The sequence below is a fragment of the Poromitra crassiceps genome (assembly GCF_964638095.1).
Source record: "Poromitra crassiceps genome assembly, contig: HAP1_SCAFFOLD_1520, whole genome shotgun sequence".
Lineage (NCBI taxonomy): Eukaryota > Metazoa > Chordata > Actinopteri > Beryciformes > Melamphaidae > Poromitra > Poromitra crassiceps.
In genome coordinates this window covers 2,501-26,322 of record NW_028150892.1, presented here as the reverse complement: position 1 = coordinate 26,322, position 23,822 = coordinate 2,501, and the positions used below count along the sequence as shown (strand labels likewise).

General features: G+C 45.7%; 1 protein-coding gene across 1 annotated transcript in view; it reads right to left on the bottom strand.

Moving 5' to 3' along the window:
* Nucleotides 1-385: 385 nt before the first annotated feature.
* Nucleotides 386-23,822, bottom strand: part of LOC310771927 (dedicator of cytokinesis protein 2-like) — a gene marked incomplete at both ends in the record, with an annotated part of 25,707 nt that continues 2,270 nt past the window's right edge. Inside the window, 7 exons of the mRNA XM_083664426.1 lie at nucleotides 386-492; nucleotides 2,532-2,602; nucleotides 3,136-3,244; nucleotides 18,156-18,290; nucleotides 22,015-22,115; nucleotides 22,497-22,586; nucleotides 22,715-22,812. Of these exons, the coding sequence (XP_083520552.1) occupies nucleotides 386-492; nucleotides 2,532-2,602; nucleotides 3,136-3,244; nucleotides 18,156-18,290; nucleotides 22,015-22,115; nucleotides 22,497-22,586; nucleotides 22,715-22,812 (711 nt within the window). The remainder of the gene's footprint in view (nucleotides 493-2,531; nucleotides 2,603-3,135; nucleotides 3,245-18,155; nucleotides 18,291-22,014; nucleotides 22,116-22,496; nucleotides 22,587-22,714; nucleotides 22,813-23,822) is intronic.

Below are 23,822 nucleotides of genomic sequence, written 5' to 3'. Positions count from 1 at the left end.
GCGCCCTCGCTGGTCATAAAGCATACTGTGAACAGCTGTAAGGATAACACCCTTAGAGCAGAGAGCGCCCTCGCTGGTCATCAAGCATAGTACTGTGAACAGCTATATAAAGACAACACCCTTAGAGCAGAGAGTGCCCTCGCTGGTCATAAAGCATACTGCGAACAGTTTTGTGACCAGCCTGCACACTGCAGACTGGAACTACACACTGCACTTCTAGTGTGATCTTGACGCTTAAGTGAGATGCAGCTATTGCTCTGTAGGATTTCACACACAAAGCATAATTGTCGATTGCTGTGGCTCTGAGCACTAGCGTCTGTAGCAGCTAGCTTGCCATAGGTCAGCTGCTCAGTATCGAGGCCTCCAACTGGTGACATTTACGCACCTTGTCTCTGGAAGAGTTGGCTGCTGACGATCAGGGTCATGGAGGCCACCTTCTGTTTCTGGAGTACATCAGGAGGGATACAGGTGTAGAAGTCATGCAGCAACTGACTGGAGAGAGAAAGAGAGAGAGAGCAAAATGAAACAGAGAGAACAGGGAGGAAGGGATGAATATTGGAGGCAGGAATATGAGGGGTTTGTTTGTGTACGTGTGCATGTGTGTGTGTGTGTGTGTGTGTGTGTGTGTGTGTGTGTGTGTGTGTGTGTGTGTGTGTGTGTGTGTGTATGTTTGTGTGTGAGTAATTAATAATAATCAGTGAGATCAGCAGCGGCGTATTTTATGAAAATGCATTCAGCACAATAGATCAAAAATCATTTTCCACAGATTATTGCTTATTGGATATTACCAATAACACTAGGCTCAATTATGAACCTAATTCCATTCTACCATGTTGGATGAAAAGATGAGATGAAAGAGAGAGTTAAACCAGATATTACTGGATCATCAAGGTGTACAAAAGTGCAAGGTTATTGCTGAACATGGAGCACAGCAGCTAGTCATGTGTGCCAGAAGCGATGGTTGTATCCGAGCACAGCACAGCACAGCACAGGCCTGAGCAGAGCTGAGGAGAGCGTGCCATGCCCAGAGCGCAGAGCCTAAACACATTTTAATGAAGATGCGGGTTTGACTCATCGTCTGCCCCAAATTCAATATCGGAAAAATTAAACGGGCTGGTTGCAAGCCCTGACGCCGCTTAGAAAGATTGAATTCTCAGAGCGTGGCAAAGCCTCTGTTTTCTGTGTCTCTGTCTCAACTCTGTGTCTCTGCCTCAACTCTGTGTCTCTGTGTCTCTGTCTCAACTCTGTGTCTCTGTGTCTCTGCCTCCTCGCATTAAGCCGTGCTGCAGACTCCAGCAACGCTTCCACTAATCGTGCAAAAGACTGAAACGAACGCGCCACCTCCGCTCCCCGAAACGAACAATAGCAACAAGGTTCGTAGCACTTTGTGACATGTGTAAGCTGACGACGGGACGCACTGAGACACGGCGGTGGCTGCCGGAGACTAATCAGCTGCGCGAATCATCTGAGCAGCACAGTCTAATTATTAAAACATGAAAATGTCAGCCTGTGCCCTATAGCCCCAAAGGACACATAGAGCAACCGAGATACACGCAGAGCTGACGGCGCTCTCTGAAGCACACCACAGGTGAGTTGAAGGTCTACTGATTGGACTGGAGAAGAGACAACGCTTTGACGTCCACCTCATGCAGAGTAATTGTAATTCACGTGGCTTGCTTTTGGAAAATGTGCCTGAGGCAACCGATCAATTTCGGATGGCTATGGCTATGTGCGCGTCCGTCTGTGTGTGTGTGTGTGTGGGTGTGTGTGTGTGTGTGTGTGTGTGTGAGTGTGTGTGTGTGTGTGTGTGTGAGTGTGTGTGTGTGTGTTGTGACATTGTGTTGACACCTAGCCACTCCAGAGACTGAATTGGCAGATGCGGCTGATCCGCCAAACACAAATAAATCACACACAATCGCACACAAACACACACGGGTCGCAGAGAGGTTAGGAGGGAAATCATGAGGGAGAGAGCGTTTGAAATGGAACCAGCCAAGTCAAGAGAATGTCAATTAACATCAGCTTTCACCAAAGTAATAAGGTCGTGGAAAAGACGACGACTCATTGGTTGGCTGTGAAATTGCTAGAGGACAAGTGAAGCAGCCGAGACATGTCTTTTCCAGGCTGCTAACCCGCAGGCCGGTCTGGGACGTACGCCCTGATCTTTAGCTGAGCTAAACGCTAGATTGTATGTTAGATCCTGGGTCAAGCGGAGGTTAAATAAGCCATTCCGAGTCATTTGGCTCTGGAGGAGGCCAAGCATCAAGCTGGAGCAGGAGAGGAAGTGGCTTAAGAATGGGCTCTGTTTGTCGGCTTCACAGTGGGATCAAAAGGTGGTGTGAGAAATTGCCAATTCACTCAGGGGCAGACAGAGGAGCAGAGCGGGGTCAGAGAGAGAGAGAGAGAGAAGAGAGAGAGAGAGAGAGAGAGAGAGAGAGAGAGAGAGAGAGAGTGTGTGTGTGTGTGTGTGTGTGTGTGTGTGTGTGTGTGAGTGTTTGTGTGTGTACATGCATGCATGTGTGTAAGCTCACCTGAGGAGTTTGGCGTCAAACACTTTCTCCACATCATGCAGGACTGTTGGCACGTACTTCAGAGCGGCGACCTGAAAACACATGAGGATGAGGAGGGATGGGCCTGAAAACACATGAGGATGAGAGGAGAGATGGGCCTGAAAACACATGAGGATGAGGAGGGATGGGCCTGAAAACACATGAGGATGAGGAGGGATGGGCCTGAAAACACATGAGGATGAGGAGGGATGGGCCTGAAAACACATGAGGATGAGGAGGGATGGGCCTGAAAACACATGAGGATGAGAGGAGAGATGGGCCTGAAAACACATGAGGATGAGGAGGGATGGGCCTGAAAACACATGAGGATGAGAGGAGAGATGGGCCTGAAAACACATGAGGATGAGAGGAGAAATGTGCCTGAAAAACCATGAAGATGAGAGGAGAAATGGGCCTGAAAACACATGAGGATGAGAGGAGAGATGGGCCTGAAAACACATGAGGATGAGAGGAGAGATGGGCCTGAAAACACATGAGGATGAGAGGAGAGATGGGGAGGTGGAAGAGGACGATGCAAAGGAGATGGTGGAGGAGGACGGGAGCAAGGTGAGTTGAGAGCAATTACCCTGAGCAGCAGCGTGGTGGTGAAGTCAGTTCTCATCAGACTGTTGATGGACTCAAACAGCTTCCTCAGTGACAACTCAAACTCCCCATGCTCCTTCCCCTCGTACAGCCTGGACAGAAGAGAGAGAGAGAGTGTGAGAAAGCATGAAGTGAGATGATTAGAGAAGGATAGAGGAGATGAAAGACAATAAATCAGGAGAGATGCACAATCAAAGAGAGAGGGAGGTGGAGAGAGAACCTGAGACCAAAGAGTCAAAACAAGGATGAGATGAAGCCCAAGTTTGATGTAAATATCCATTAACAGCCTTATTTCCACCTCTGTGTACGTGAACTATGTGAGGATGCTTGAGTCTCGGGCAAAAAGTTATTTCATAAAGGAAAATTGTTTTGTATTGACTTGGTACTATCCAATTTGCAGCTGAAAGTATTTCTGTAAGATATCAGAAATATGTTCTAAAGAGATGTGGTGGTATACTGCAAAATACATGAGCAGTGATGATTGCATATACAGCCATAACCAGCCATTTGATTCCCTCCTGCCTCACTCTTTCCCAACCTACTATAGACCTTATTCGACTGACATCACCGCCGACATATTGATCGACATAGTGCAGCAGCTCTCAAGTGACAGCCTATGTGGAGCAGCGTTTATAGGAAGCTGGCCGCCGTTAGCGTTACCTGTATCGTTCCAATTGTGCTCGGATGGTGACCTGCGTTACACGTGGCTGTAGTAACCATAGACATATATAAGGCTAGATGGCTTACCCGCGCTGCCGGTCAATGGAGAGCGACGTCGTCGCATGGTGGCCATCTTGCTACGGCACCACAGCTTTATATATATCTATGGGTTAAAAAAACGCTAACATTTTATTATTATTTTTGGCTCCAAATTACACCAAACTTAAACTGAAGCATCATCATCATGAGATGAATTCACGCACCTAGTTTCATGCAGTTTCATCCATTTTGCTAGGAGCTATGAGCATCTGTTGTTGGGTTAGTATTATCACATCAGATGATCATAACTCCTAGGGAAATGGATGAAACTGCATGAAACTTTGTGCCTGAATCCCTCTCATGGCATAGATGCTTCGGTATAATTTTGGTGTAATTTGGAGCCCATCAAAAATATAGTGTTTTTTGTGTTTTTTGTTTTGTTGTTGCCATATCTCGGGAACGGAATATGCTTGTAATAAACCAAACCGTTTGTAAATCCGTCAAGATTTCAGCAAGTTATGAGTATTTTTGTCTGTGCACCCTCCAACAGCTACCAGAGAACGTACCAGAAAGCCTGCCGTAGCAAGATGGCGGCGCTTCAACGACGCTGGTGACTCCGCCTTAAGCCATCTAGCCTTATATATGTCTATGGTAGTAACGACAGCAATAAAGTCCCCGTGGTTTGTTTCTATCTCTACCGTCCACAGACGTGAAGGGAGCGAGACTGGGGATACGTCAGCAGCACAGGAGAGGTGTGTGCATAGTTAGGAGGAGAGACAGGTGAAACTTTCTGACAGCTCCTCACAGCAAAGTGTGTTCACCTCGTTCTTTTGTTTATTTATTACAGGCATTAACGGCAGCATACAAACAACAACTGTGGGGTTTTTATTTCTGTCATTACCATCGCTATTTTGTAATGGAACAGAAACGACAATAAGGCTGTTACTAGTTGTCAGCTGCAGCGCTGTGTGCGCGCAGGACGGTATGTCAACAATATGGTGCGTCCAGGGTTAGCGAATAAGGTCTATTGTTGTTATACATTTCAATCAGTCTCAATGCAGTATTATGTTGATGAGGTAATAACCAAACAATGTTCGAATATGCTGACTGCTATGATTAGAACAGATATCCTTGCACTTAAAAAACAAAAACATAATCCATATCACTGTGTAATCACACACACACACACACACACACACACACACACACACACACACACACACACACACACACACACATCCTTTCATCCCTGTCCTTCCATGCCTCCTCTCTCTCTCTTTCTCTCTTTCTCTCTCTCTCTCTCTCTCTCTCTCTGTGATCAGTGAAGCTGTGCAGATGTTCATTACAATAGAAGTTATGAGTGCTGGGGAAGGATTAGCATGTGGCACATGGTATTCAGCATGTGTGTGTAAGTGCGTAGGGGGGAGGGATTAGGCGGTAACACATAGGTATTATCAGAGGGGTCTTTGCAGAAGGCAGCTAAGATTATAGACGCATTGTCCTGCTTAATCCACCAGCCCTGTGTGCATGCACGCGTGTACAGTATGTGCGTGAAGATGTCCAGATGTGTCAGGGTCGGAGGTGGTGTGATAACATTGGTTCATATGGGCACACACACACACGCACGCACGCATGCACGCCCACACACACACACGCACGCGCACAGACAGCTAGTTCAGGAATTACTGGAAACAGATGGGGAGGAGACAAAGAGAGAAACAGAAAAGGCATAATATCGAGAAATGAGGAGAAGGGGAGTGGTAGAGAGAGCAAGAGAGGGAGAGAGGGAGAGATAGAGTGAGAGAGACAGGGAGAGAGAGAGAGAGAGAGAGAGAGAGAAAGTAGCTGGGTTTCCATCCAAATGTATTGCAACTTTTAATCAAATTTTCAGAAAGTCGGCAAAAGAAAATGATAAATAATGCGTGTTTCCATCCACTGCTATTATGCGAATTATAGAGCTGTCAATCACCTGGTGTTTGAGGCTGTCTGAGCTGCTGATCAGCTGCTAGACCCGATATACAGCTCTATTAAACACATCTAACGTTATTCATTTAAAGTTTCTTGATGATCTACAAGTAGACAAAGGTACCATAACGCCATTTCTGGATTACAAGGTGCCACTCAGCAAGCATAAAGTTATAATCCACGGAGCAGATAGTAAGTGAATACAATTTCATTCAATTCTAGAAGTGAGTCGCCTTAAAGTTAATATCCCAGTCTTCTTCTGTTTACCACGGCGGGTATTGTGCTGCGTATTTACCATTATTAACCGTGTGTAGCCCTATTGTGTGTAGGCTACACGGCATGTCATGTTTTGCAGTGATCAAGGCAAACTGCTGTGGTTTTTGGTAAATGGTAAATGGACTGCATTTATATAGCGCTTTTATCCAAAGCGCTTTACAATGTGCCTACATTCACCCATTCACACACCGAGGGCGGCTAGCTGCCACGCAGGGTGCTGGCACCGCCATCGGGAGCAATTTGGGGTTCAGTGTCTTGCCCAAGGACACTTCGACATGCGGACTGGAGGAGCCGGGGATCGAACCACCAACCTTCCGATTAGTGGACGACCTGCTCTACCTCCTGAGCCACAGCCGCCCGTTTTTGAATGGAGAGACAACAGAATATCGCTTAAACTGTTTCCACCGCACGTTTCGCATTTTTCTTTTATCGATACACCCGACTTTTCCGCTTCCCTCAAGCGTGAAAACTTCTTTGCAATATTTGGAGGCTTTTGCAAAATTAGGCAGCGTTTCCACTCAGTTTTCTTATGCGCAAATTGAAATTTCACATAAAAACAGGTGGATGGAAACCCGACTAGAGAGAGAGAGAGGGAGAGAGAGAGAGAGACAGAGAGAGAGAGAGAGAGAGAGAGAGAGAGATGAAATGGGAAAGGGGAGTGGGAGGCAAAGTAGAGAGGGAGGAAGGCTATTGGAAATGGATATTGTGTGTGATGGAGGGATGGACAATCCGGGACTGATCCATAGCCAATCTCATTGCAGAGGACAAAAAGAGAGGCAGAGCTGACAAGACATGGTTCAACAATAAGGCTCGCCAAGTGGTGAGGGAAAGAAATCAGAGTTGTCACTCTGGAGAAAATGGAGGTGGGTAAAGTCACAATTTATGAGCTGAAGCGAGAGCGAATGATCCTGCAAACAGGGGTTTAGTTGGTTGGCGTGAGAAGATGTGGGCGAAATGCCAACTATGCAATTCCACCTTCTGCAGCAAGTTTGAGAACAAGGCAGACAAAACAGGGTCGTTTTTCAAAGGCACATCAAGTTTCCGAAAAACAAGAGCCGACAGCATCTAGCTTGGATGGCTGTTAAGAGGGCTGCCGACATCTCCTCCCTCTGGGGCCTTGCAGGGGCGTATACCCAACATGAATGCTGAGGCAAGTCAGGTGATCGCAAAACTGATTACCACAGAGTATCATGTTTAAAAAAAAAAATTTTTACTGCATACTCCAGTGTGATTGCTCTTCGACAGAAGAACGGGATTGGCGATCCTATGTTTCGGCCTAGTCAACTTCTGTAATATTCTATAAATGTTCTATGGCTATGATTTAAAAACAAAGGTGGCCAAATGATGTTTAATTTATGTATTATTTATTCATTTATACATGGGTATCTATTAAGATTCATAAAAGCTATCCATTTGTCTGTCTTAAGGTTTGCCATGGTCATATGAGGACCTTGGAGGAGCATTCTTGGAGGACCTAAGGCCTGCCAGGTTCCTCAGTGTCCTGACAGACTGTGAGACTAATGTGAGCCTCAGTTGACCTTGAGGGAGTTGATATATCAGGATGCTGAAAGATGGCGAGCCAAAGAATGTGTTCTTGGCGGTATGCCACTGCTGTCGGACGCTGTGCAGCTCTTAATGCTGGTAAGATAAACGCTTCGAACATAGTTTGAAGGAACATTTGTTGGTGAAATTTTGTTATGTTTCATAAATAGATGTTTGATGGTAGTTAAAAAAAACATTTGACATAATTGCAAATAGTATTTCAGAAAGTTTGCCTCCCAGAAGCACAAGTGAGTCGGCTTCAGAGCCTCGGTGATGGACGGGAGGCGTAGGTGGGGGGTATCTACTCTACTCTAGGAAGATGTCCGCCACTTCATTAACATCCAGTGCTTTTCCCATGGACTAGAACTGGCAGCAATAGATGCCATAAATGGGGATAAGAGAATGATGTGTCACTGCATTAATTTGAAATTAAAGCATGTTTAACCCAGTAATGTTGTATTACCTATACTAATGTGTCCTTCATACAGGCGACTCCTCCTCCAGTACCAGTACCACTATCGGCCCAAAGCCTGGAGAGAGCTCAAAGTGCTAAGTGGGGTCCCCCAGCGTTAAGATCTGGAAGACGACTAGTCTCACTTCATGCCAGACTCTCTCCGATTCACGCTGTACCCATGCAGGAGAGAGTCTGGCTGCTGTTTCTCTCACTCTGGACTAGCGGGGGGGAAAGGCTCTGCTTTACAACCACCCACTGAAAGTACCAAGCAGGCGTGCTTTATTGCACAATCCAAATCTCCCATCAAAGTCTTGCCATTTTCTGCGTGTAGCAACGAGCTAGCGTTGTTGATGTTGTTGTTTCACAGCAGCGGAGGCATGTGAGAGCGACACGCAGGAAACAGAAGGGAAATCTCTTTCCGTTCCGACTTAATGGTCAGAGCGGGTCGGAGCCAATGGCAGAGCTTGCAGGGAGCGGAAAGGGATTTTCTTCCGCTTGCCGACTGAAAGAGTCGGTCAACGGCAGAGCTTATAGAGACACTGCGTAACGCGTCATCATTCAGAAACCACGCCCAAGACGGGGGAAAACAGAAAGCCCCCCTCCAATCCTGCCGTTCTCCTATGTCACGTGCATGGTTGCGTGTTGCAGAAAAAGATCGTATATACGGAAGATGAACACTCCAACTTACTTCCTTGACAGCTAGATCCACATTTTTCTTCTCGCCAATTCTCAATGGCTTCCTTGTTTTGCTCAGGAGTACAAAAAAACTTTAACTGGCGATTTTTTACATTTGTTGTCTGCGCAGCCCACCACACAACAGCTTTTAGCTATGTTTAATTCAAGGAAAATGACAGTGTGTGGAAATGAACGGAGCCTTTCCCCCGTGATGGGCGTGGCCTATTTCATGCAGTGTCTCTATACCAGCAGCCTGCTTCCATGCAGTCAGAATAGAAGCCGACCAATCTGGGGGGGAAGACATGAACATGGCATGTGTGTGCTTTGTCCAGATCTGTCCGTGGCGCAGACATGATCAGGAGAGAGAAGCAGGGTGTTCAGATATCGAAGGACTACAGACGTCCTCCTGTTTGTGTGGTACTGATATCCTGAAGGTTTTGAGCTAGTCAGTTTCCCCCCATGCTTTTCCCCTCTGTATTGTTTTGAGTTATTAGTATAGTGTAGACGTGGCATTGTTTGTCTTTGCAGTCGAAGTCTGAAGCTTCAGGAAGACAGTGTCACACTCCCCAAAGCCTTACAGGCCTTTGAGACTGCACTGCTCATGCTCACAAGCATGGCCTCAACAGCTGGAGAGAGCTCAGAAGGCTTTCTTCAGGACTCCCTGGAGGGACAGCTCCATGCAGCGCAGCACCAGAGCTTCAGCCAGAGGAGCAGGGATAGATTTGACAGGTAGCAAATGAAAAAGGGAAACTAAGAACATTTGTTGATATAGTTCAATTAGCTGTTCATAAAAGGGTTCAGTCCATCCTGTTCACTGTGTGACATGTTTTAATTGCACATTGCCCCTGCCTTTAAAACAAACTTTTTAAAATTAACTTTCATGTTGATGGATTGAAGAGCCAACTCCTTGGTGCAGTCACCAAAAACATGAGCAGCCGTTTCAAGGAGCTGGAGAGAGACAAGACTCGCAGGTGGCTGCAAGGTTGTTGGTGAACCCGAGGGCGTGGCCCTCAGAGGAGGCAGACCTGGCCAGTTATGGAGCAGATCATCAGCAGACCGCCGGCCGGGTTCCAACCCCGGTCGCTGCTGGAAGGACTTACTGGATTCCACCAGGTGTGACTGTGTCATATTCGGGCTGTGAGGCGACCGTTGGAGCTGATCGCGGCCACTCTAGTCAATGCTTATGTTTCCAGCAGACGCACCGCGGTGAGATCCAGAAGCAGCGCTCCACTAAAAATACGCTTTCAGTCTATTTTTGACAGATCGACCTGGCAGGATTGTCAGATACGGGAAAGGCATAGAGAATACGGGCAATTTTCAAAATAAAACACCCTGTGCAGGCTCGTGATCGTATATCACAAGGAGACGAAATGCAAGCGTGTTCTCCTCCTGCCAACAGGCACTGTATGTGAAATATAGATACAAAATAATGACGATGGATGTTTATAACAACTAAAAACACAGCCGCAAATCTTTGATCCATGTTGCCCATAACTGGATTGAAATGTGTCTGTAGGCTACAGCACAAGAAAGTAATCTCTCTCTCTCTCTGGGGGTCAGGCCAGGGTCACCATCTGAGCCGTGTGTGCATGCGTGTGTGTGTGTGCGTGTGTGTGTGTGTGTGTGTGTGTGTGTGTGTGTGTGTGTGTGCGTGTGTGTGTGTGTTAAAGCCTGACTAAAGAAGTTACATTGATAAGAAGTGGCAGCTAATACATCGTTCCATTGCAACATCAGTGCACAGCAAAACCGCCATTTTGGCCTGAAGGCGAATACTCTGATTGGCTGTCATTCTGATGAATGTTCTGATGTTATTCCATTGGCACAAGGAAGTGTTTTTCAGGCCAAAATGGTGGCAGCGCTGTTGTCAAAAAAGCACCAGTGTCGACTCTTGCCTCAACACTCTTGGGCCTGACCACCACCTCTCGGGCTGGCTGGCAGGCAGAAGTAAGGGAGATGGATGATGTTGATTCCTACTAAGAATTCATTGTTCCCCCTTCGTCCATAGAGAATAAATACATCCAGAGACATTATGAAGCAAAGGGCAAAAATAAATCTCTCACATTTCATATATCTCTCTCTCTGACACAGCTCAATGTGTCTCTGCCACATAAACACAATTAAAACAGACAATCAAAGAAGCCATTTAACTAGGTAGCCTAGTTACTAGGGGTTGGAATGACCAGATGCCACATGATACAATATTATCGTGATACTTAAGTCATGATACGACAGTATTGTGATATTGTGATATGCCAGTATTGCAATATTGAGTTTTGCGATATTGTGATTTATTACCTTTTTTCCACTGCAAATTATATCCCCAAAGGAAAACTTTGTCAACCCAGTCTGTTCATTTAATAAAAAACCTATCACCTGTCATAAATGTTGCACGCACCTGACAATTTATATAATAACATATTGTGATACTGGCATTCGTGCGATACGATATATCACCACACGAAATATCGCAATACTATGCTGTATCGACACCCCCTCCCCGAGCCCTACTAGTAGTTACTCATGGTGGGATATTTATCCTACCACCTCTGCGAGTCCAAAAACTCGGTCAGACAAAACGCTCTGCTCCTGAAACGTCCCCGGTGGGGTTTGAAGCCGTGCAGAGGAGGGAACAAAAGCTGATCAGAACCGGACCGCGGCGCAGCCACTCTCTGTGGATTCCAGCAGTAAGCCTTACGGCACGCGCTCTATGCGGCGAGCCACTGATTTTTGACCCACTTGCAAGTGGGGGAAGAGGGAGGGGAGGGGGGGGGGACTGCATTAACATGCAACCCTGAAAGAGTTCAAAAGTAAAAGTAAAGGGCGGAAGGAATGAAAGAAATGAAAAGAGGAGTCAAGTTCAGAGAGGAAGGGAGTTTTGAAGATGATGGAGGGAAAGAGGACAGGGAATGGGAAGTTGGGGGGTATGTAGCATAGCAGGCGCTCAGGGGAAGGAAAAAAGAAACAGAAACAACTGATGAACTACATCAGACTACTGGGAAGTAAGAACAAGTTATGGAGCGTGAAGGAGAAAGAGAGGGTGAATGAAACCTGGTGCACAGTGCTGTAGCCAACATATTTGTTTGAAGTAAACATCATATACTCTTTAATAGATATTGAACACAAAGCCAGTTTGACAAGCTAATAAATCTTCCATGCCGCCTATTTAACTATTAATGGCCGCCAGTCTTTGACGGAGGAGCTGTACAGATGCACCTACAGCGCCAGGCACTCCCATGAATACCTGATCGCCTCTTGGCCTGCTGAGTCCTTATAGGGGGATAATTTTCAAACTTTAGATGCACAGTAACTTTAAGTTTGTCTGAGGCAGGTAGTTTAGATGCACAGTAACTTTAAGTTTGTCTGTGGCAGGTAGTTTAGATGCACAGTAACTTTAAGTTTGTCTGTGGCAGGTAGTTTAGATGCACAGTAACTTTAAGTTTGTCTGTGGCAGGTAGTTTAGATGCACAGTGACTTTAAGTTTGTCTGTGGCAGGTAGTTTAGATGCACAGTAACTTTAAGTTTGTCTGAGGCAGGTAGTTTAGATGCACAGTAACTTTAAGTTTGTCTGAGGCAGGTAGTTTAGATGCACAGTAACTTTAAGTTTGTCTGAGGCAGGTAGTTTAGATGCACAGTAACTTTAAGTTTGTCTGAGGCAGGTAGTTTAGATGCACAGTAACTTTAAGTTTGTCTGAGGCAGGTAGTTTAGATGCACAGTAACTTTAAGTTTGTCTGAGGCAGGTAGTTTAGATGCACAGTAACTTTAAGTTTGTCTGTGACAGGTAGTTTAGATGCACAGTAACTTTAAGTTTGTCTGAGGCAGGTAGTTTAGATGCACAGTAACTTTAAGTTTGTCTGTGGCAGGTAGTTTAGATGCACAGTAACTTTAAGTTTGTCTGCAGCAGGTAGTTTAGATGCACAGTAACTTTAAGTTTGTCTGCAGCAGGTAGTTTAGATGCACAGTAACTTTAAGTTTGTCTGCAGCAGGTAGTTTAGATGCACAGTAACTTTAAGTTTGTCTGTGGCAGGTAGTTTAGATGCACAGTAACTTTAAGTTTGTCTGCAGCAGGTAGTTTAGATGCACAGTAACTTTAAGTTTGTCTGCAGCAGCAGTTGGGGGAATAGGAGAGGATGAAAGGAAAGGAAAGGAAAGAGAGAGAGGGGGGGGGAGTGAAGATTTATCGGTTGAGCGATACCCAGGGGAGGCTGGTGACTGGAGCACAGTCAATCCAGGGGCACTGGAGCGATAATGTGATACACACACACACACACACTCACACATGCAGAGTTGTCCTGCATTTTTGGCACGCTCAAAGAGGTTTTAGCCACCCCCCAAAGGCGCAAGGCCAAAAACAATCCTGACAATGACTGATAGATTTGTGTTCAGGACAACCTTGACTGCACACTAATTCAAACTGTACGTTAAAATGACAATGTCTAAAACTCTGTGAAAACACATTTCTCCATCATTTCTGACAATGACTGATCTATTTGTGTTTGACTACTACACACTAAGGCAAAAGGTGACCTGCCTGGGTCACTGTTGGCACTGGGGTTATGTCTCCCCATGCCACCTAGTGGCCAGGTGGGCTATCTATCTCGTGAAAAGGGCCTTTCTGTGTGGAGTTTGCATGTTCTCTGCGTGCTACTGCTCACCTGGGGTTTCCTCCATAGAAAGAACCTCGGCCACTAAAAAGATGCAAGAACAGTGACAGTTGGAAGCAGCTGGTGCCCGGGCACTTCACTGCAGCTGCCCACCACTCCTGGCCTGACCATGGAGGACGAGCCAGGATGGGTCAAAAATGGAGGACAAATTTAATCTGCGCCTTCAAAGCATGTGTGTGTGTGTGTGTGTGTGTGTGTGTGTGTGTGTGTGTGTGTGTGTGTGTGTGTGTGTGTGTGTGTGTGTGTGTGTGTGCGTGCGCGCATGTGTGTTGCCAGAGCCAGCCCTCCCTATAAGCAAACTAAGCAGCTGCTTAGGGCCCCGCAGCCACCAGGGGGCCCCTGTGGGAAGAAGATTGCAGAGGTCTGGTTTTGACAAGCTCTCTCACACACTAAATTTTTAAGCTAGAGCAGAGCTTCTGGACTGGTATTAGCGGTGGAAACTTGTAGAAGAATAGGTAGGTACCACCAATGTTATGCTAGCTTGCTCCATGGTAGGAGTTTAGATAACCGAATAGTAATGGTAGAAAAGCTTCAGACTAAAAAGTGATTTTACTCGTCTCTTAAATTCTATCTTCCCAGGAATGTTTCGAAGATCCAGAGGAAGTGTGTTCCATAAGGAAAAGGCTCTAATACAGTCTTTTTCATTGCATTTAGTTCTAGGGGACGGTAATGAAAGTAGTCCAGCAGTGGCTGTTCTAGTCCTGTATGGATGAATATCAGAACAAAATCCAGTTTGATCAAAGAGAACAACAGGGTAATGAGTAAAAAAGCTCTTCTACCCACAATATCATTCAACACATTCCATACATTCAGTCAATGTGTCATTGGGTCAGCATGGGGGGAATCCTCTCATTTCCCCCACGACCCCCCCCCCCCCCCCCCCCCCGCCACACACACACACACACACACACACACACACACACACACGGTATACCGGAAGTAATGTGACCGACTGTATCTATAGCTATTTACTGTCATATTAGACTTTTTTTTTATTCTTTGCTGATAGAATTCTCTCTTTTTCACCCCGTTCAATTTGTTACTTGATTCCGCGCAGTCTACAGTATTCTTTTCTCTCACTAACTGAACCTGATGTCATGGACATCTTTTTTAGCTTGGTCTCTTTGTGTCGTTAAGCACTTTAAATCATTATCCATCCAGGGTGCACCTTTAGACCTGACAGCTATCAAGTTGCAACGCTTCCTTACAAATGTCAATCATGTCCCCCTCTTATATAAAGTGCACTCATTTTGTTCCTGTTGCCCAATTTAGCAAACAGGCATGGAGGCTGGATGTAAGTGGCTTTAAATGGAAACCCCTGTTGTGTGCTCAGTGCTCCACATGGCTTATGGCTTGAATATGACTGTAGTTAGTTAGCACTGTCTGACACTTATTTTCACCACAGTAGGCAAGGCAGATTTTCTATAGCACATTTCCTGCACTGATGGGGGGCAGTTCAAAGTGTTTTACAGAGTAATAATAATAATATATGGTAAAGGTAAAAGTTTTCCAATTCAAAAGTTCCAGAACCACAGGAGTCTTTAGAGCCATGTGTGACATAATCAGCGACATAGGTTTGAACTTTAAGCGCTCCAGGGTCAGAAAGACAGCATGCAGTGAAGAGATGTTATTCTAGCCCTTTTCTTTCTTTCCATATTTCTGCACACTGTGGTGCGACACACAGTCATGGAATTGTAGAAATTGGCAATTGTCAAGAAAGCTGAGACTCTTGTGAATCCAAAGAGCCCATCTCTCTCATATCTCTGCTTAAATAATTGTAATATAAATTTATATAAACCCAGACTTATCCTGCTTCGCGCCCCCAGATGTGCAGGGCCAGCCCTGCGTGTTGCACTATACTGCATCCACACTTACTGTATGTGGCAACACACCATGAATATATATATATATATAAACAAACAAACCCGCCACATCAATAAATAAACACGCACATTTAAAAACAAACATGGCCCATAATGCCCTCTAGAAAATGAAACAAACAGATCGACTTCTACCACGCCCCCCCCCCCCCCCCCCCCCGCCCCCCACACCACACACTATAAAGCACCTGACCACCAATCCTCCACGCTTCACGGACACGCCCATAGCTGTGGCACCTCGCATGCACACACCTATCCTACAGCGCAGACTGTCATGCACACACCTATCCTACAGCGCAGACTGTCACACACACCTATCCTACAGCGCAGACTGTCATGCACACACCTATCCTACAGCGCAGACTGTCATGCACACACCTATCCTACAGCGCAGACTGTCACACACACCTATCCTACAGCGCAGACTGTCACACACACCTATCCTACAGCGCAGACTGTCACACACACCTATCCTACAGCGCAGACTGTCATGCACACACCTATCCTACAGCGCAGACTGTCACACACACCTATCCTACAGCGCAGACTGTCACACACACCTATCCTACAGCGCAGACTGTCACACACACCTATCCTACAGCGCAGACTGTCATGCACACACCTATCCTACAGCGCAGACTGTCACACACACGTATCCTACAGCGCAGACTGTCATGCACACACCTATCCTACAGCGCAGACTGTCACACACACCTATCCTACAGCGCAGACTGTCATGCACACACCTATCCTACAGCGCAGACTGTCACACACACCTATCCTACAGCGCAGACTGTCATGCACACACCTATCCTACAGCGCAGACTGTCATGCACAAACACCTTGTGATGCATGCACATCCGACTGCACACACTAGCAACCTGTACAGCCCTCCCCTCTCACACACACACACACGCACACACAAACACACACACACACACACACACACACACACACGCGCGTGCGTGCGCGCGCACACACACACACACACACACACACACGCACACGCAGGTACTCAAGACAAGCGTGGTCTGTGTATCTGATCTGTCAGCGTCCAATTATGTTCTGCAGTTATAAATGAATATATAAATATAGATAGCGTACGGCGGTGTGATAAGTGTGTGCTGCTGTAACTTGGTGTAACTTGGTGTCTGTGTGCTGTATGGACTGTATGTCTGTGTGCTGTAACTTGGTGTAACTTGGTGTCTGTGTGCTGTATGGACTGTATGTCTGTGTGCTGTAACTTGGTGTAACTTGGTGTCTGTGTGCTGTAACGTGGTGTAACTGTATGTCTGTGTGCTGTATGGACTGTATGTCTGTGTGCTATAACTTGGTGTAACTTGGTGTCTGTGTGCTGTAACTTGGTGTAACTTGGTGTCTGTGTGCTGTAACGTGGTGTAACTGTATGTCTGTGTGCTGTATAGACGGCTGCCTGTTCAGCAGCATGCCCTGTCATTAGCTCTCATTTCAACACTGCACTTCATCATCAATGCTTATCAGAGGCGTTAGTGTTGCACTCAGCAGCCTTTTCTCCAGAGCGGTCAAAGACAATTACCCCGGCAATTCAGCCTCACTGAGCTTAAAGGGTTGGCACGATGGACGATGGCATCGACCATCGTGATGGGCCGACCCCCCATCGACCTCTGAGCCTTCTACATCGGATCATCGTAAATAATTATCTGTTCGAATTAAAATTGTGCCGTTTTAATCATAAAAAAGGTCAAGTCCACTTACCGTGATGCGCGGGGGACACGCGGGCGGCATTAAACAAGCGCACCCAGTTCAGTTCAGAGAAGCCTCCCCTCCCCCTCTGCTCTACTGCTTCTCTGAACTGGGTGCACTTGTTTAATGTCGCCGGGGCGTGCCCCGCGCGTGAGAAGTCGGTTAGTTGTTGAGAAAACTTTTTAAGACAAAGAAGAAACTTCACATTCTTTCCTGTTTTCAACCCAAAGTGAGTACAAGTCTTCAACTGTGGATTCAACTCACCTGTTTCCAAAGTGAAAATTGGAGTCGCTCCAGATACAGCAGCTGCGTTTCTCTAGCCATTTCTCCTGAACTCTCTCTCATTACATTAGGTTCAAAAGCCCACGCAAATCTAACGTTATATCAGCCAGTAATTCAGTCCGTTTTCTGCCAGCTAGTTCAATTCAACACACACACACGTTGTTGTTGGTGAGGATCTGTAACGTTGTTTGTTTTGTGCCGTTCAAATTGCTGGTAGTGACAGCCACTTCAGTTGCCTGGCTCTGTGCTGTAGCCCAGAGGCTAATAGTAGCCTATCCAAGCCCGCTGGTCTCATGTTAGAGCTCAGCTGTCCTGTTGTTAATGATGTGAACACATTGCAGCAGCGTAGCCAAATGGCATTACAGCACCGTAGCGACTTAATAAATAATGAATTATTCCCCCCACCCGTCAATGATGATGCCATCGTCCATCACGATGGTTCACTGTGGAACCATCACGATCACCCTAACTGAGCTATCAGTGCTCGCGTGTCTGTTTGTATCTGACAGAAATTGGAAATTTCCCCCAACTGCAGAACTGAGCGCTATAGAAAGAGCGCTATCCCCCATATGATTAGACTTTTAAATACCTAATGTATTGAAATTATATGCATGTTGTCCTTGTCCTTTTATCTTTTTAGCCCCCCCATGTAATGATGTACTCACAATTCAACAATTTGTTGCCACATGTACATCTTTTGGTTTAGTTTTAAATAAATAAAACCGTCTACCAGAAATCAGTGAAAAAGTTGACAATCAGTGCACGAAAGCTCACACACAAGCATGTGCACGCACGCACGCACGCACACACACACACACACACACACACACACACACACACACTCACTGGGAGTAGAGCATGCGTGAGCGGACGATGAACTTGAAGATGTACTCGAGGGCTTTCAGGGTGCGTAGGATGGGCTCACACGCTTCCCCCCTGCTGGACCGATCCAGATACGTCTTCAACACCGACATCAGCTTCCTGTGGAGAGAGAGAGATAGGGAGGGAGGAGGGGAATACAGACAGAGAGAGAGAAAGAAAGAAAGAAAGAAAGAAAGAAAGAAAGAAAGAAAGAAAGAAAGAAAGAAAGAAAGAAAGAAAGAAAGAAAGAAAGAAAGAAAGAAAGAAAAAAAAATCAATCAACAAGTCACACATGCCCCACTCGGTTTCTGATGCTCCTTGGGTTGGAAAGTTAATCACCAACTCCATTTGTCACTTCCACAGAGCAGAAAGAGCGGGTTAAACAGAATGAGGGTGAGTGAACCAGTGAGAGCGAGGGGAGAGGGCGAGTGAACCAGGGAGAGCGAGGGGAGAGGGCGAGTGAACCAGAGAGAGCGAGGGGAGAGGGCGAGTGAACCAGAGAGAGCGAGGGGAGAGGGCGAGTGAACCAGAGAGAGCGAGGGGAGAGGGCGAGTGAACCAGAGAGAGCGAGGGGAGAGGGCGAGTGAACCAGGGAGAGCGAGGGGAGAGGGCGAGTGAACCAGAGAGAGCGAGGGGAGAGGGAGAGAGGGCGACTGGTAGAGAGGGGAGAAGGGGGGGGGGGAGGATGGCGCGGCGAGGTGGCGGTGGAAAGATGACAAAAATAGTATTTCACACCTCAACAGCTGAAACTTTCACACCGCTCACAGACACTTCTATTCTCTCTCACCTTAAATATTGAAAGTGATTATCTGGCACACGCGTGACTAGAGCTGGGTATTGGTTCAAATTTCAAGAATCGATTCGTTTCCGATTCACAAGGTTGCGAATCGATTAATTTCGATTCGATTCGATTTGATTCCGATTCGATCAATTTCAATATTGATTTGGTTAGTGATACCAAAACGTGTTTTTTGAGCTGTACCCTGAATTACATGACTGTCCAGTTATGTAACACAGGGGTTCCCAACCAGCCAAGTAGATACATGGGGAAAAAAAGTTGCAGACCTGTTGTCAATTTTAATGGTTTTAGTTACACAAATATTTACTCACCAGGTGGTGACAAACGGTAAATAACAGCCTTTTCATCTGTCAATAAAGACACTTTCACAATTATGCACAGTGATTTGATTTCAGCCTATATAATTTCTAAAAGTAGATATTAATGATCAAACATTTCCATTCATGTAGCCTACAGTATTTATGTTTTTGTTTCAACTACAAACATAAATAGACGTCAACTTGAAAGTATGTTTCAACTACAACACACAGGATAATATTTTAGCCTGTTTATTAAAAAAATTAATAAAAAAAATCGATCTCTGGACATATGAATCGATAATCGAGGATTAAAATAAAAATCGATTAAAAATCGGAGAATCGATTTTTGGAACCCAGCCCTACGCGTGACCCTCACATGTTAAATGTTAAAAGTTATTATCTGACACACACACGTGCTCCTCACATGTTAAATGTTAAAAGTGATTATCTGACACACGCGTGCCCTGTAGGCATGTTTAGATGTGCTCTGATGTGGACTGCAGTGTGCTAAAGCAGCTGTGGTGTGATGTGGACTGCAGTCTGCTAAAGCAGCTGTGGGTGTCAGAGTTCAGCCAAAGTTGATGACCCGCAGCGTTCATCTGTGCCCTGCTCTCTCTCTCCCTCTGGATTATCTCAATGGCATCATGCAATACCAGCATATCAAACATCAAACAGAGGCCAAGAGAGGGCTAAGCCTTTTGGATTTGTGCCTGTGGCCGTTTCCATGAAATAGCCAAAGGGGCTGACCACGCTAACTGGCTTAAAACTACCCAATCCTCTTAAATAAATAATCATAATAATAATAATAATAATAATAATAAACTAGAACGACCGCGGATATATTCCTCCGCCAACAAGTGAGCAGTCGACATCCGTGTCTGTCCAGACTTTGAAGTTTGAACCAAATTTAACGAAATTCCGTCAAGGCGTTCCTGAGATATCGCGTTAACGAACATCGGACGGACGGACGGACGGACGTACAGACAACCCAAAACCATAATGCCTCCGGCTTGGCTATCGCGGGTGGAGGCATAAAAAATTAAAACAAGCTTGGGTTATGAAATGAAGTCTAATCTGGCCTGGCTGCCATGAGGGTAGCCCTGAAAATATATACCAACATTATTACCATTCAGCCTTCCCTGGTTTTGTTTTGACTGAAAGGCGGGCACGGGAGGATTTAGTTATTATTTTTTTGAAGTGTAAGAGATGGAGTTAAAATGTACTGTAGTGTCGGGGAGTTAGGGAGTTTTACATTACAGCCTCTAGGCTGACAGGCCTCTTCAAGAGGGTCAACACCAACACAGGGAGGGAGGGACAGATGAATAGATGGAGGAAGGAGGGAGTTTGAGTGCTTAGCTGCTATTCCACAGTGGGACAGGGTTAAAACTCTGGCTAGCCTGGAGTACTGTAAAGTAGCACACTGTAATCCTGTTCAGACAAGAGCACATGCACGCTCACACACAGACACACACACACACAGACACACACAGACACACACACACACAGACACAGACACACACACACACACACACACACACACACACACACACACACACACACAGAACCACACACACACAGAACCACACACACACACACACACACACACACACACACACACACAGACACAGAAAAAAAAAACACACACACACACACACACACACACACACACACACAATGCTCAAAAAATATGCTGAAATCATAAGACTCAAGCCCAACAAACAACACTGGATGGGCATACTGTATAGAAAGGCAAGTGATAATTCAAAACCAGATAGATCATAATCTATCTTGCAAATCTTGCATGAGTGCACGCAGCACTGTGCAGATGGAATCATCAACAACCGTGAAGACCCTGGTCAGTTGATCATTTATACCTGTGCTTCTCTGGTGATATGAGATATGACCATGTTGTCTGTGTTTCTATGGTTTTCTCCTGTGAAAGACCAGATGCCGACGCACCGCATCACAAGGCGCGAGCAGGAGCTCCGAGCCATGCCCGGCGCTGCATCCGCGCCGCGCTCGCCAATCCATTAACATTAGTGCCGCTCAACACCCCTAGGCGTGTGCGTTGATCGCGCGTCAAAGAAAATGGTGGCGTTAAAGGGAATTTGTGTTAAGTCGTTATTATCGTGTTAACTTTGACAGCCCTAATTTAGAAACAAAAAGGGCCGTTCTCTCAGTGAGTTTAAACTGATGAAGGATCTTGGCTCTTGGATCCAACACAAGGGCACTGTCTTTGCTTTAAGATTTAAATAGACTTGGCTCATGCGTCAGCATGCTGATTTACTACTGGACTGTCGCCCTTTGGAGCACAAAGTTACTTTGATCACTCTTTTATGTGACTGATAAAGTTATACTTTAGACAATGTTCTATGTTACTTGTCTGCAACCTTTAACTTTCTCTTGATGTTCTTAAGCTGCCTCCACATGATAAGCCACCTTCTCTTCTCTCACCGCGAGGTAGAAGGGAGGAAGGTCAGCGGTAAATATAGGTCAAACTTTAAACAATTTGAAGAGAGCTGAGCAAAGCTGTTTGACCGCGGATCATGAGTTCATTTAAATGTCTCTGATTTGGTCTCCCCCATGCTAATTGTCTATATGGAACTAGAGTTGTGGTTTATAGGACAGGATCTGATGGTGCAAACAGAGAATTCATGTGTCATGCTGGTAACTCAGAGATCACTTTATTGTTTAGTCAATCAGGTAGGGGGAACGTCAGGGAGCTGTCAGAGAGGAAGTGACCTACTTGTAGGCCAGCGTGGCACTGAAGTGCTGCTTGATGTAGGCCTCCAACACTGTGTTGAAGTGCTGGAACTTTCTGTCAGCTATCAGACCTATGATGTAGATCTGAGAGAGAGAGAGAGAGAGAGAGAGAGAGAGGGGTGGAGAGAGAGAGAGAGAGGGAGAGAAACAGGGTGTGCATGTTACATGTTAACATAGCAGTAGACACCTACAAGGCTGAAGATAAGGAGGGTAGATGAAGTGATGGACAGCTGTACGTGTTTATTTGGAAGGAGATGGGCAGGCAGGCACACAGAGAGATGTCAAACTAACCACATGCAGAGGCAGACTAACAAGAAGAAGGCAGCTCAGCAGATGCATCCATTGACAAGGTACAAACACATGGAGTCAGACACACAAGCGTTTGCTGGGTAAACAGACGCACACACACACACACACACACACACACACACACACACACACACACACACACACACACACACTCACCAGGGCGTCGAAGACGAGAATGTCGTAGTCATCAGTCTGAGAGTGCTCCATCATGATGTTGAACAGGGCGTCCAGGGTGTCCTGCAGAAACTACACACACACACACACACACACACACACACACACACCAAAGGTGAGAATGCACATCATCAACACACACACACACCTGTGTATCCACACACACACGGGGGCGCGCGCGCACACGCACACACACCGACCTTGACCACCTCCTCTCCATCGATGAGTTTGAGTTTCTCCAGGTTTTCTTTGAGCAGTTCAGGTCGAGTCCTCCACTTGAGCAGCCCCAGCAGGCCCACTGCAGAGGACACGCACACAGACACAGACACAGACACAGACACAGACACAGACACACACACACACACACACACACACACACACACACACACACACACACACACACACACACACACACACACACACACACACACACAGGAGTGAATGCTGTGTCAGAAGGGCAGGGTAAACACAGGTGCAAGTAAAATATTAATGAGGGTTTCCAACTTCTGATTGGAAACCCTCATTAATGTTTTGCTTGTTTACCCTGCCTTTTTGACACAAAATGGCCGCTGTGAAAAAGGCCTGTTCGAAACCGTTCTCTATGACAGAAATAGTGAACTATAGTGTGATCAGCATTTTTTTATAGTGTCCAAATTCTCAACTGTTAATTTGATTACTTTACTTTATTTGTTTATTTGGACGGGACAGTGCATATTCATGAACATTACACAAGGCAACGTAAATAAGCCGGAGTTAGCAAGAATGCTAAATTACATCCGTAGTCCCCACAGAGAGACAGAAAAACGACAGAGGCAGCACCAGGACAGAACTAAACAGAACAATACAAAAAACAACATGAGCAATAACAAAACCAAAACGGATCAGAAACTAAAGTAAACCAAAGTGAACTAAACTAGGTTAATAAGACAAGACAAAACAAAAACAAGAAGCATAACAGAGCAAGCAAAACAAGAGCACTACAGTACAATTTACACATGGTCGCAGATTTGGCTATTTAAAATCCATTTTTTTACGTTGTGTTTGAAAGATGGGAATGACAGACAGTTTCTTATAGTTTGAGGTAGCGAATTCCAGATTCACTATAGAGTTTAGGGCTGTGGCGATTCACTTATCTCCCGATTCGATTCTATCACGATTCTTGGGTGCCGATTCGATTTATATTGCGATTCTTAAGTATTGCGATTCTACGATTATTGCGATTCGATATTACGATTTATTGCGATTTTTGTTTATTTTTTTCTGTTCTTTTTTCAGTTTGTTTGCTTTTTTACACTAGATTAGAACATG